This window comes from Capricornis sumatraensis, chromosome 3 (genome assembly GCF_032405125.1).
Source record: "Capricornis sumatraensis isolate serow.1 chromosome 3, serow.2, whole genome shotgun sequence".
NCBI lineage: Eukaryota > Metazoa > Chordata > Mammalia > Artiodactyla > Bovidae > Capricornis > Capricornis sumatraensis.
In genome coordinates, this window is record NC_091071.1 from 169951998 (window position 1) to 169965738 (window position 13741).

Below are 13741 nucleotides of genomic sequence, written 5' to 3' on the forward strand. Positions count from 1 at the left end.
TTCCCGAGGGGCTGTCTTCCCTCAACCCAACAGAATCTATTTAAACCCATAACCAGAGTGACAAATGAAATGGAGTAATGGGCTAACATGCTCCACCTGCTTTTTAAACTGAAATATAATTGACATAAAATATTATGTTAGTTTCATACATAATTTGACATTTGCATATATCGCAATCACTCTAAGTCTAGTAAACGTCCGCCCATATATAATTATTATTGACTACATTCTTTATGTTGTATGTTACATCCCCATGACTTATTGATTACATAACTGGACATCTATAGCTCTTAATCTCCTTCACCTGTTTTGCCTATCCCCCCACCCCCAACCTTCCGGTAACTACCTGTTTGTTCTCTGCACCAGTGTTTCATTTTGCTTTGTATATTAGACTGACATATATGTGAGATCACGCAGTATTGGTCTTTCTCCAACTTATTTCTCTTAGCATAATATCCTCTAGGTTCATCCAGGTTGTTGCAAATAACAAGATTTTGTTTTTTGTGACTAATATTTCATTGTTTGTGTACACACACACACCCCCACACACGCCACAGCTTTTTTAGTCATTTGTCTATCAACAGTCACTTAGGTTGCTTTCATTATCTTGGCTCTTGTAACTAAAGCTACAGTGAACACTGGGATGTATATATCTTTTTCAAATAGTGTTTCTGTTTTCTTTGGATAAATAACTAGAAGTGAAATTTAATTGCAGGATTATATGGCAATTCTATTTTTATTTTTTTAAGGTACCTCCATACTAGTAGCTTCACCAACTTACAGTCCTACCAAGAGAGCACAAGGGTGCTACTGTCTCCACATCCTCGCCAACATTTATCCAATAGCCATTCTGATTGTGAGGTAGTAGCTCACTGCCATTTTGATTTGCATCTCCCTGATAATTAGTGATACTGAGCATCTTTTCAGGTGACTATAGGCCAGGTGGAGAAGGCAATGGCACCCCACTCCAGTACTCTTGCCTGGAAAATCCCATGGCTGGAGGAGCCTGGTAGGCTGCTGTCCATGGGGTTGCTAAGAGTTGGACATGACTGAGCAACTTCACTTCACTTTCACCTTTCACTTTCATGCATTGGAGAAGGAAATGGCAACCCACTCCAGTATTCTTGCCTGGAGAATCCCAGGGATGGGGGACCCTGGTGGGCTGCCGTCTATGGGGTCGCCCAGAGTCGGACACGACTGAAGTGACTTAGCATTAGCATAGGCCATCTGTATGTTTTCTTCAGGGAAAATGTCTATTCAGGTCCTTGGCCCATTTTTAAATAGAACTGTTTCTTTTTTTTTTTTTTTATGTTAAAATATATGAGTTTTTTGTAGATTTTGGATATTAACCCGTTATTGGATATATTATTTGCAAATATCTTCTCCCATTCAATGGGTTGCCTTTTCATCTTGTGGATCGTTTCCTTCATTGTGCAAAGGCTTTTGAGTTTGATATAGTCCTTTGTAAAAGCAAAAGTAAACAAACAGGACCATATACCCTGAGGATACATATCCAAAAAAAAACTGCTAAGACCAATGTCAAAGAGCCGATGTTTTCTTCCAGGAATTTAATGCTTTCACAGGTCTTACATTTACGTCTTTAGCCTACTTGGAGTTATTTTTGTCAGCAGTGTGAGAGAGTAGTCCAGTTTGAGTCTTTTGCACGTAGCTGTCTAGTTTTCCAACACCATTCAGTGAAGGGGCTGTCTTTTCCCCACTGTACACTCTTGCTTCTGGGCTGTTTATTCCCTTCCGTCAGTCTCTGTGTCTGTCTCTGTGCCAGTACCACACTGGTCTTCTTGTTTTGTTTTTGGCTGAGTCAGGTCCTAGCTGCGGCACATAGGGTCTTTCACTGTGGTGTGCAGGCTCTTCATTATGGCACACGGGTTCTCTAGTTGCAGTGCGTGGGCTCAGTAGCCCAGCAGCATGTGGGAATCTTAATTCCTCAGCCAGGGACTGAATTCATGTCCCCTGCATTGAAAGGCAGATTTTTAAATACTGCTCCACCAGGGAAGGCCCTAACCCCATACTGTTGACTACTGCAGCTTTGTAGTACAGTTTGCAATCAGAAAGCATGACACTTTCAGCTTTGTTCTTCATTCTCAAGATTGCTTTGACTCTACCTCCTTCTTGAGGGAAGATTCTTCCCATACCAATAGATTGTTGACAAATCTCATTGTGTCTTTCCTGTGTTAGGGACTGTACTGTCTAACTCTGTAACTACTGATGAATAAGAATTGCTGGGAATCAAAATGAAAAAAGATGGCTAGGTTACTAAGGCAGAAAATCAGATCTAATCTCTCTCTAAACACCACCAAAGACAGGGAACTTGCTATTTATCCACGAAGCTCAACATTCAGAAAACGAAGATCATGGCATCCGGTCCCATCACTTCAGGGGAAATAGATGGGGAAACAGTAGAAACAGTGTCAGACTTTATTTTGGGGGGCTCCAAAATCACTGCAGATGGTGACTGCAGCCATGAAATTAAAAGACGCTTACTCCTTGGAGAAAAGTTATGACCAACCTAGATAGTATATTCAAAAGCAGAGACATTACTTTGCCGATTAAGGTCCGTCTAGTCAAGGCTATGGTTTTTCCAGTGGTCATGTATGGATGTGAGAGTTGGGACTGTGAAGAAGGCTGAGCGTCTAAGAATTGATGCTTTTGAACTATGGTGTTGGCGAAGACTCTTGAGGGTCCCTTGGACTGCAAGGAGATCCAACCAATCCATTCTGAAGATCAACCCTGGGATTTCTTTGGAAGGAATGATGCTGAAGCTGAAGCTCCAGTACTTTGGCCACCTCATGCGAAGAGTTGACTCATTGGAAAAGACTCTGATGCTGGGAGGGATTGGGGGCAGGAGGAGAAGGGGATGAGATGGCTGGATGGCATCACGGACTCGATGGACGTGAGTCTGAGTGAACTCCAGGAGATGGTGATGGACAGGGAGGCCTGGCGTGCTGTGATTCATGGGGTCGCAAAGAGTCAGACACGACTGAGCGACTGAACTGAACTGTCTTTTCTGAAAACTTTATAGTTTTTCTTTTCCAAAAACTTTATAGTTTTTGGAATGTTTCCAAAAACATCTTTTCTCAGGTTGAGACAAAATCTGACTGTCAGTCTCATCCATTGGTCCTGGATCTGTCCTCAAAGGCCACCAAGAATTAAGTCTAATCTTTCAGGAAGAACACAATAAAATGATAAGGAAAGCAAAAGAATGTCTGTTAGAAACAATAAGCCACAAGGTGTGCCTGGAGGTCGCTCACTGTTCATTGCCCATCAAACAATAAACAAATATGATTAAAAAGTGCATTTCTCAGGGAAGGAAAGCTAGCAATGAACTTGGATTTTCTTCAAATTGAAGGATTTTTGTTATAATTTTGAAAAACTATAAAATATTGAGATGGAAGCTGTGAATTTTATAGGATACTAAAAAAGACTAAGGCATTTTCTAAGTATAAAACCATGAGAAAAAAATTTTTTTTTTAATTCTATAAAGTAATGGGTTCAATGTATGGCAAAACCAATACAGTATTGTAAAGTAAAATAAAGTAAAAATAAAAATTTAAAAATAAATAAATAAATAAAGTAATGGGTTCTCTCTGTATGATACAGAAGGCTAATAAATAAAGAAAAAGAGAAAAAATAAATCAAATATGCCTCAATATTTAAAAAATAAATAAAGAGGACTTTCCTAGAAGTCTGGTGGTTACGATTCTGCACTTCCACTGCAGGGCTCTCAGGTTTGATCCCTGAATAGGGAACTAAGATCCCACATGTCATGTGTGTGGCCAAAAAAAAAAAAACAACAACAAAAAAATATGATAGTCTATGGTCAATGGAAAACTGTTAGAGAACAATTTTTTGAAGACAGGAGAGGATAAAAATGAAAGAATAGAAGCATAAATTTAAAAGTGGATTGTGATTAAAAACTGAGAGGGAGTCACAATACATAGTAAAGAAACAAAATTGGTAATATTTACTCCAGAACTGAATTCAAAATAGATATTCAGCAAAAAAATTTTTTGGTTTCCATGACATTATAAAAAGGACTGTTCATGGCGAAGGAAATGGCAACCTACTCCAGTATTCTTGCCTGGAAAAGTCCATGGACAGAGGAGCTTGGCAGGCTGCGGTCCACGGGGTTACATGACTGAGCAAGCATGCATGAGGGTGGAGGGAGATGGGCTGGTAGCAATAAGCTGGTAGAACCAAAAGATATAAAGGACAGTTCAAAAAACGTCTTGGACCTCCTCAGGGGTCCTGCAGTTAAGATTCCATGCTTCCATTGCAGGGGGTGTGGGTTTGATCGCTGGTCAGCCAAAAGAGAAAAAAAAATAATTAAAAAAATGTTTTTCAAGTCCTGTCAGAATGTTCCCCAAGTGAAAGAAATGTAAGAAAAGAAGTTTTACCCTCTGAGCCACTAGGGAAGCTCCTAGTAAAAAGGGAAGAAAAAACGTAATTTACCTTGTATATAAATTTTTAAAAGAAATGTAAACAAGTGAAATAGATTAAGATTGCTAATGCAGGAGCAAAAAGCCTCCTGATGAAAGTGAAAGAGAAAAGTGAAAAAGTTGGCATAAAGCTCAACATTCAGAAAACTAAGATCATGGCATTTGGTCCCATCACTTCATGGGAAATAGATGGGGAAACAGTGGAAACAGTGTCAGACTTTATTTTGGGGGGCTCCAAAATCACTGCAGATGGTGACTGCAGCCATGAAATTAAAAGACAGTTACTCCTCGGAAGGAAAGTTAAGACCAACCTGGATAGCATATTAAAAAGCAGAGATATTACTTTACCAACAAAGGTTCGTCTAATCAAGGCTATGGTTTTTCCAGTGGTCATGTATGGATGTGAGAGTTGGACTGTGAAGAAAGCTGAGCACCAAAGAATTGATGCTTTTGAACTGTGGTGTTGGAGAAGACTCTTGAGAGTCCCTTGGACTGCAAGGAGATCCAACCAGTCCATCCTAAAGGAGACCAGTCCTGGGTGTTCATTGGAAGGACTGATGCTGAGGGTGAAACTCCAAAACTTTGGCCACCTCACGTAGAGTTGACCCACTGAAAAAGACTCTAATGCTGGGAGGGATTGGGGGCAGGAGGAGAAGGGGACGACAGAGGATGAGATGGCTGGATGGCATCACCGACTTGATGTACATGAGTTTGGGTAAACTCTGGGAGTTGGTGATGGACAGGGAGGCCTGGCGTGCTGCGATTCATGGGGTTGCAAAGAGTCAGACACGACTGAGTGACTGAACTGAACGGAATGCAGGAACAGTCAAATGCAACTTGCATATGTATGAAAATAATTTTCGTGGCTGCAGAAAAATTTTTTCCAAATTTTCAAATTATTAGGTTGCTTTTTTAATTATCATGCATATTTAAAGAGAAATTTATTTTTAAAGATCTTTCCCAGAGGACATTATGAAAGATCATGCATCTGAGTTAAGGATCAGCATCCTAATTGAGGAAAACAATCATGGCTGGTAACCAGATGCAATAAAACACTGAACAGACAGTTTAAAGTCTTTGGCTTGGTGAAGCCATAGCAATAGTCGGCAAAAACAGTGGCAGTATCTCAAAAACAAAATGACCTAACAGAAGGCAAACTTTAAGGCCTGTTGGTTAAACTAAAGGCTATGAATGAGATTTTTCGGGTCATTCAAACATAGCACACATCATCAACAGCACAAAGCAGAAATGATGAGTCTAAAGGCTGTGGGTCTTGGCTTAGGCCTTCATAAAGCAGGGCATTCAGAATGGTTCATTCCCTGAAAAAGTTTTTACAGGATCATGCATCCTGGCAGATGTGAGAAGACAATCAGCGCCACATCCATTTTCTTCAGAATGGTCAAACTAGCTGCTCAGAGAACAAACAATAACAGTAAAGCTAACCAGAAAGATGGTCTTTATGGTTCCTTCCCCTATGTAATCAGCATATCTAAATCAAGCATTTCTAGAAGGATCAATTCAAGAAGTTTTAGGCCAATGATACCAGAAATACAAAAAAAGTCTGCAGAGTCTCAAATCAAGTTAATGAAAAAGCCAACTTCATAGATGCTATGCATACCCCTAAATAAACAAAATTCAGCCCCAGTAAGCCTATATGCTGGTCTGCTCCCATATCTACCACTGTCTGGGAAAGAGAATGGAGAATGGGAGTTTTCAGAATGGAGATGATTCTAAGGATTTTAGGGATGAGTGTGCCAGGTGGTCTCACTTCAGAATGCCCAGCCTGGAGGAACAGGCCCCAAGACTCTGTTGAGAAGCAGCCCACTACACCAACATGGATGAGGCATCCTGGATATGAGGAGAAAATAGCTTGGAAGCATCACTAAGAAGGAAAGGGGAAAGTGAGGAATAAAAATGCATTCAGAAAGGCTTAAAACTAAACAGAAGTATTCAAATGCATCTCCTTCCCTCCTGATTCAGCATCTGCAATGGGTTATCTCCCTTAATGCTAAGGAAGCGTGGATTATCCCTCACAGACTGAGCAATACTGCTTTAATTCTAAGTTGTCAGGAATTCCCTGGTGGTCCAGTGGTTAAGACTGAGCACTTTCACTGCCACAGCCAGGGTTCAATCCCTGGTCAGGGAACTAACATTCCGAAAGCTGTGCGTTGTGGCCAAAAAAGAAAAATTTCCAATCTGTCTCTGTTTTGCCTCTGCAGACCAACTCCTGCCCTGCCTGGAGAAGGCTATAGGCACAGATCACAATAAAAAGCCTGTCTTTGAATTCTTGTGAGGAAGTTATTTGTGGACTGCATAAAATTCAACTGCTATTAAATCCAGTTATATGTTCTAGACAAGATTATATTTATAAACTAATAGGAGTATTGTTTATTTATCAGGTAAGTGGCTAGTGTAGTATCGCTGAGTTCACTGACAACCATAAACTAGCTCCATGACACACCCTAAAATGTATTCCTGCTTCAGGAACTGTGTATGCATTTCAAACAGGAACATGCACACACACTTGAACTGGCTTACCTATCTCCATTGGTTGTGATCGACTCAAACTTGGATTTTTTCTTTGGGATTTCATTTTGAATTGAAGACGTAGAAAGGGTTTTCTGACTTTTAATGGCAAAAAAGAAAAAAGAGAGAGAGAGAAAGAGAGATACACACACTTTAGAAATCAAAGATTAATAAAACATCACAAAATGAAAGTCCTGTCAAATGGGACCAACATAATATTGTACCTATTCTATGCAAGAGCTAATTATTTTTGATCATTAAAATTCACCCAAGTCTTAATTCCATAGATGCATGGATAGCTCGTTTCTGTAGTCCTTCCCCAATTTTTAGCTGTGATTAAATATTATCTGCTTTATTCATAACTATGAGAACAAGTCAATAAAACCTTAATCAGAAGCATAATCCATCTTACAATTTAAAAAGTACTTTCACATTCATTGTTCCCCACGCATCTTATAATACTGTAAGGCAGATACAAGGGATTATTTCTATTTTGCAGAAACTGAGGCTCATCAACACTAACTTACCTACCCAGGGATATACAGCTAGTTAGTAGTGAAGCTTTATGTATCTGAACACCAAGTCCAATTCTTCTTCCCTCTGTTTCTGTAAATCTTCTAGTAACTAAGAGTCTCATGACAACCCTAAAGATCAGTTTTAGTCTCTAAAACTCGTCTGCAACCCTTTTACTTTGATGGATATAAAATTGCCAAGCCCAAAGGATTTTTCAGACCTTTTCTTATTGGCCTCTTTTCAATATTTGACACCACTGATCATGCCTTCTCCCTATCACGTCCAACTTTATAACTGACAAATATAATTGTACATTAATTAAAATGTATGAGGTGACAATTTTATATATATTATAGAATGATTACTAACAAGATCAAGATAATTAATACACCCATCACCTTGCATACCTGATTTTATTTTTTGGCTGTGCCACGTGGCTTGTGGGATCTTAGTTACCCAACCAGGGACTGAACCTGTCTCCCCTGCAGTGGAAGTGCAGTGTCCTAACCACTGGACTGCCAAGGGAATTCCATTTTATTTATTTTAGTGAGCATGCTTGAGATAGCATCACCAACTCAATGGACATAAACTTGGGCAAACTCCGGGAGACAGTGAGAGCCAGGAAGGCCTGGCGTGCTGCAGTTCATGGGATCGCAGAGTCAGATATGACTTAGCGACTGAACAACAGGCTTAAGATCTACTCTCAGCAACTTCCAAGCATACAGTCACTGAGCTGTACATCAGAACTCAGAACTACTTCTAATGAAGTTTGTGCCCTCTAACCTACACCTCCCCACTTCCCTCTCCTGTTGCACCTGGCAACCACCATTCTATTCTCTATATCTATGAAATCAGTTTTTAAGATTCCACATAAAAGTGTGGTGTGTGTCTTTCTCTCTGCCTCATTTCACTTAGCACATGCCTTCCAGGCTTATCTGTGTTGTAGCAAATAGCAGCATTCCCTTCTTTTTTTATGGCTGGATATTCCAGTGAATGTATATACCATATTTTCTTCAACCATTCATCCCTCCAAGGACATTCAGGTTGCTACCATATATTAGGTACTGTGAATAAATGAATGGAAATGCTGATCTCAGTTCCTTCAGATATATACTAAGAGTGATTGCTGGGATCATATGATAGTTTTATTTTTAATTTTTTGAGCAAACACTATACTGTTGAGTTCTTTATATATTTTATTAACCCTGATTAGAGATTTGGTTTTCAAATACTCACTCCATCCTTGAGTGATTCTATAATCTGTTTTCAGTTTCCAGCCTAAGTTGTATCAGTCAAGAGTATGGTTTTAACAACTATTATAGTGGGTGGAAATGATGTTCCCCTGATCATCTCCATGAGAATCATCTGAGAGGTTTATAAAACGGATTCCTGGATTCCATCCTAGATCCTACCGAATTAAACTCTGGGGTAGGGTCACAGAAATCCACATTTTAAAATTAGCTCTGCTACCACCGACTCTTATATGCTACCAATGGCTCATGTTCAAACCTCTTCTGAATTATAGCCTAAGCTCCTACTAAATAATAATCTTTTTTAATATCAGATCTTAGTTTCTTGCTACTTCCAGAACATCTTATTTTTGACTGGGCACAGACACAGAGGTTGAAGCTCTCAGAGGATAGCTTCTGTTCTTGACAATCTGTTCCTTGCACTTTTCTTTGGCCTCCCTTGTTCTCTTGGCCAAAAGTTTAGCATATTCTGCAGCCTCTTCCTTATTTTCTTAGTACACTGTTTCTTCAGAGCAATATGCTGACATTTGTGCTGCAGAACACGTGGAGTAAAAAGACGCTGAATTTTGGGTGCTTTGGTCCTGGTTTTCTCATCATCTCTGCTGCAGGGCTTCCTCACAACATACTGGTGGACATTATCTTCAGTCAGTTCAGTTGCTCAGTCGTGTCTGACTCTTTGTGATCCCATGGACTGCAGGCTTCCTTGTCCATCACCAACTCCCGGAGCCTGCTCAAACTCATGTCCATCGAGTTGGTGATGCCATCCAGCCATCTCATCCTCTGTCATCCCCTTCTCCTCCTGTCTTCAATCTTGCTGAGCATCAGGGTCTTTTCCAGTGAGTCAGTTCTTTGCATCACGGGGCCACAGTATTGGAGTTTCAGCTTCAGCATTAGTCCTTCCAATGAATATTCAGGACTGATTTCTTTTCGGATTAACTGGTTTGATCTCCTTGTAGTCCAAGGGACTCTCAAAAGTCTTCTCCAACACCACAGTTCAAAAGCATCAATTCTTTGGCATTCAGCTTTCTTTATGGTCCAACTCTCACATCTATACATGACTACTAAAAAAAACATAGCTTTGACTAGACGGACCTTTGTTGGCAAAGTAATATCTCTGCTTTTTAATATGCTGTCTAGGTTGGTCATAGCTTTTCTTCCAGGGAACAAGCATCTTTTAATTTCATGGCTTCAGTCACCATCTGCAATGATTTTGGAGCCCAAGAAAATAAAGTCTGTCACTGCTTCCCCATCTATTTGCCATGAAATGACGGGACTAGATCTTCGTTTTTGAATGTTGAGTTTTAAGCCAGCTTTTTCACTCTCCTCTTTCACTTTCATCAGGAGGCTCTTTAGTTCCTCTTCACTTTCTGCCATAAAGGTGGTGTCATCTGCATATCTGAGGTTATTGATATTTCTCCCGGCAGTCTAGATTCCAGCTTGTGCTTCATCCAGCCTGGCATTTCGCATGATGTACACTGCATAAGATAAATAAGCAGGGTGACAATATACAGCCTTGATGTACTCCTTTCCCAATTTGGAACCAGTCTGTTGTTTCATGTCCATACGGTTTTAACTGTTGCTTCTTGATCTGCATACAGATTTTTCAGGAGGCAGGTAAAGTGGTCTGGTATTCCCATCTCCCTAAGAATTTTCCAGTTTGTTGTGATCCACACAAATGTTTTGGCATAGTTAATGAAACAGTAGATGTTTTTCTGGAACTCTCTTGCTTTTTCAACAGATGATCCAACAGACGTTGGCAATTTGATCTCTGGTTCCTTTGCCTTTTCTAAATCCAGCTTGAACATCTGGAAATTCTCAGTTCACATACTGTTGAAGCCTTGCTTGGAGAATTCTGAGCATTACTTTGCTAGTGTGAATGCACTGGTCATAACAAACACCCTCTTCCAAAAACACAAGAGATGACATAGATGCCACCAGATGGTCAATACCGAAATCAGATTGATTATATTCTTTGCAGCTGAAGATGGAGAAACTCTATGCAGTCAGCAAAAATAACACCAGGAGCTGACTGTGTGTGGCTCAGATCATGAACTCCTTACTGCAAACTTCAGACTTACATTGAAGAAAGTAGGGAAAAACACTATACCATTCAGGTATGACCTAAATCAAATCCCTTATGATTATACAGTGGAAGTGACAAATAGATTCAAGGGATTAGATCTGATAAGAGTGCCTGAAGAACTATGGACAGAGGTTTGTGACATTGTACAGGAGGCAGTAATCAAGATCTTTACTTCAGAGATTATAAAGTTTGCAGACTCTAGCTCTTGGGCCCCAGGTAGAGTCCCAATATCACCAGTAAATCTAGGAATATCCTCCTCTCCCTTTTTGACAATGACCAAATTGAGGACACTCAGACTGGCATTCACAGTGCAACCCATGCAGATTTGCTCTTTCCTTCTCCAGTCTTCCTTGGCCTGTAACAGGAATACTCTTTAACTCAGTAGTAGGTGAACACTGCCATGGGTCAACACCCTGCTTCGTGGTCCTTTGCCTGTCATTCCCACCACTGATTCGAACACATAATCCCTCCATTCTTTACCTGGAGCATCAGCAGCAACTTCCACGGCCACGAACTTCTCACAGACGGTACAAAGTCTGCGTTCACTGTCCACTGTAGTGAGTTTCTGGCAGCCAGTGGCTGCGAAAGATATTCTGCTTCACCTTGGAGCAGCTGATAGCCTCAAAGGTGCCACAAAAAAGAGCTAAATAGTTCTTGACACTTCAAATTCAACTTTCCAAAACTGAACTTCTTTTTTCCCCTTCTGATAGTCTCTCAGATAAGGATTCACTCACTCATCCCAGTAAGAAACCTGAGAATTATCCTTTATTCACCCAGCTCCTGCCCATCTACCTGTTCAACAGATTACCTAATTTACCCATAATTCTCCTTCTGAAATATTTCCTGAATCTACCTCTTCGATCTTTAGTGCCACTACCTGAGGGTCTCTAGTAACACCTCTTTCTGGACTCTTGCCAATAAAGCTTCTTAACTAGCCCCCAGCCTCTTTTTCCTCCAGTGCATTCTTCACAATAGTCTGGGTTAATCCTTTCTTTTAAGGTAGATTTGGTCCCTGCCCAACACAGGTCCTTTCAGTGGCTTCCTATTAATATTACTAATATCAAGATCATGTTACTTACCAGGTCTGCTGGATTCCTTTCCATCCCATTTTCCAGCTCCCAATCATAAGCTCCAGCAAAATAAAAGGATCTGCTGTTCCTAAGTGCCATGTGGTCTTATGCCCTCCATGTCTTTGCAATTGCTATTCCCTCAGCCTAGGATGTCTCCACCCATTCCTTATCTGGCGATTCTGACTTATCCTAAGATCTAGCTCCAATGTCACCTCTTCTCTGATCTCTCATTGCCTGACCTCCCCAGGCAGTTAATTACCACAACCTCTTATGCCTGTATCTTGACATGCTTTCACTGTGATATCCTCAGATCATCCTGCAATAATTTGATTACAGGTCTGTCTTCCCTACCAGGCTGCATACTCTTAGAAAACAGAGTGATTATTTTTACTCATCTCTGCATTCCTTGCAGAAAATCTGGTCCATGAAAGTAACTAACAATGAACAAACGAAATCATAAAGGTAATGATAACAATGCATAACCATCGTGTACTGAAGCTTCCTATATGCCGGTTATAAAACTAATCACTATGCACATACCATATAATTTATTTTCACAGCAACTCCATGGGTTAATATTTCCCTCATTTTACATGTGAAAAAACTTGCCCAAGATCCCATACAGAGAACTTGGCAGACCCAGGATTCAATCCAAAGCCAGAACTCTTAACAACACAACAGATTCTCTGAAAGGAAGCTTAAGACAACAATGAAGGGACATCACTTTGACTGGATCTTATAAGGACAAACCTAGAGTATCTATCAATCCCCTAGCCAAATATGTATAAGAAAAGTTGCATTTCCTCAGACTGTGGAATGTCCGGTCTTCTAGAGAGATAACCACTCTTAACGGTGGGGAGAACAAGACACAACACAACCAAGTCAGAAAACCCTAATGCCTTATGGAAGTCTCTCTGGTCCTTGGATGATATATGAATTATAAAATACATCAGAGGAGATTGCCTCTGTAGATTAGTAACTGGAGAGAAAATACGAAAATTTAGACAAAATAGTATCTTCCATGACTGCTTGTGTATTACATCTGACCTCCCAGAACCTCTTGTCATATCTCAGGCATCCTGGGGTTACCTGTTGTAATGGCTGCCGCCACTCAGTCGACTATACTGCTCCTTCTCTTGGTGGCTGGCACGGGAAGAGCTGCTCAGGTGCTTCCTCTGCTCTTTGGTCTTCTGAAGGACCCGTTTGTATGAAAGTGTGCATAGCCAGCATAGCAATTTCCCATCTACCTGAAAGATGAGGAGACAAAGATAAAGAAGGAATGTGCTAGTGCGGAGGCTAAGAACTTGGGTATTAGGAGCTAGAACCCCTGGTTAAGTCTGGATCTGCCACTCACGAGCTGCGTGACCTTATGTGTAAGTCACCTGGGCACTACTGGGATCAATTTCTTCATCTATAAAATGAAGGATAATAATATGTACCTCAGAGGGCTGGTGCAAGGATTCAGTGACATAATGGAGGTAAAGCATGGTGCAAGGTACATAAAAACTGCTTAATAAAATATCCACTGGAGAAGGGAATGGCAAGCCACTTCAGTATTCTTGCCTTGAGAACCCCATGAACAGTAGGAAAAGGCAAAATGATAGGATACCAAAAGAGGAACTCCCCAGGTCATTAGGTGCCCAATATGCTACTGGAGACCAGTGGAGAAATAACTCCATAAAGAATGAAAGGATGGAGCCAAAGTAAAACCAATACCCAGATGTGGATGTGACTGGTGATAGAAGCAAGGTCCAATGCTGTAAAGAGCAATATTGCATAGGAACCTGGAAAGTCAGGTCCATGAATCAAGGCAAATTGGAAGTGGTCAAACAGGAGATGGCA

General features: G+C 40.6%; 1 protein-coding gene across 3 annotated transcripts in view; it reads right to left on the reverse strand.

Annotated features, from left to right (window-relative positions):
• The window catches only part of FAM76A (family with sequence similarity 76 member A), a 35137-nt gene that overhangs the window by 8101 nt on the left and 13295 nt on the right, over positions 1–13741 (reverse strand). For 2 of the 3 annotated variants that reach the window (XM_068967383.1, XM_068967382.1), the window contains one exon: positions 12989–13146. In XM_068967383.1, the coding sequence (XP_068823484.1) occupies positions 12989–13146 (158 nt within the window). Of the gene's footprint in view, positions 1–6995; positions 7083–12988; positions 13147–13741 lie in introns of all 3 variants that reach the window. The other variant, XM_068967381.1, reaches the window with a different exon arrangement.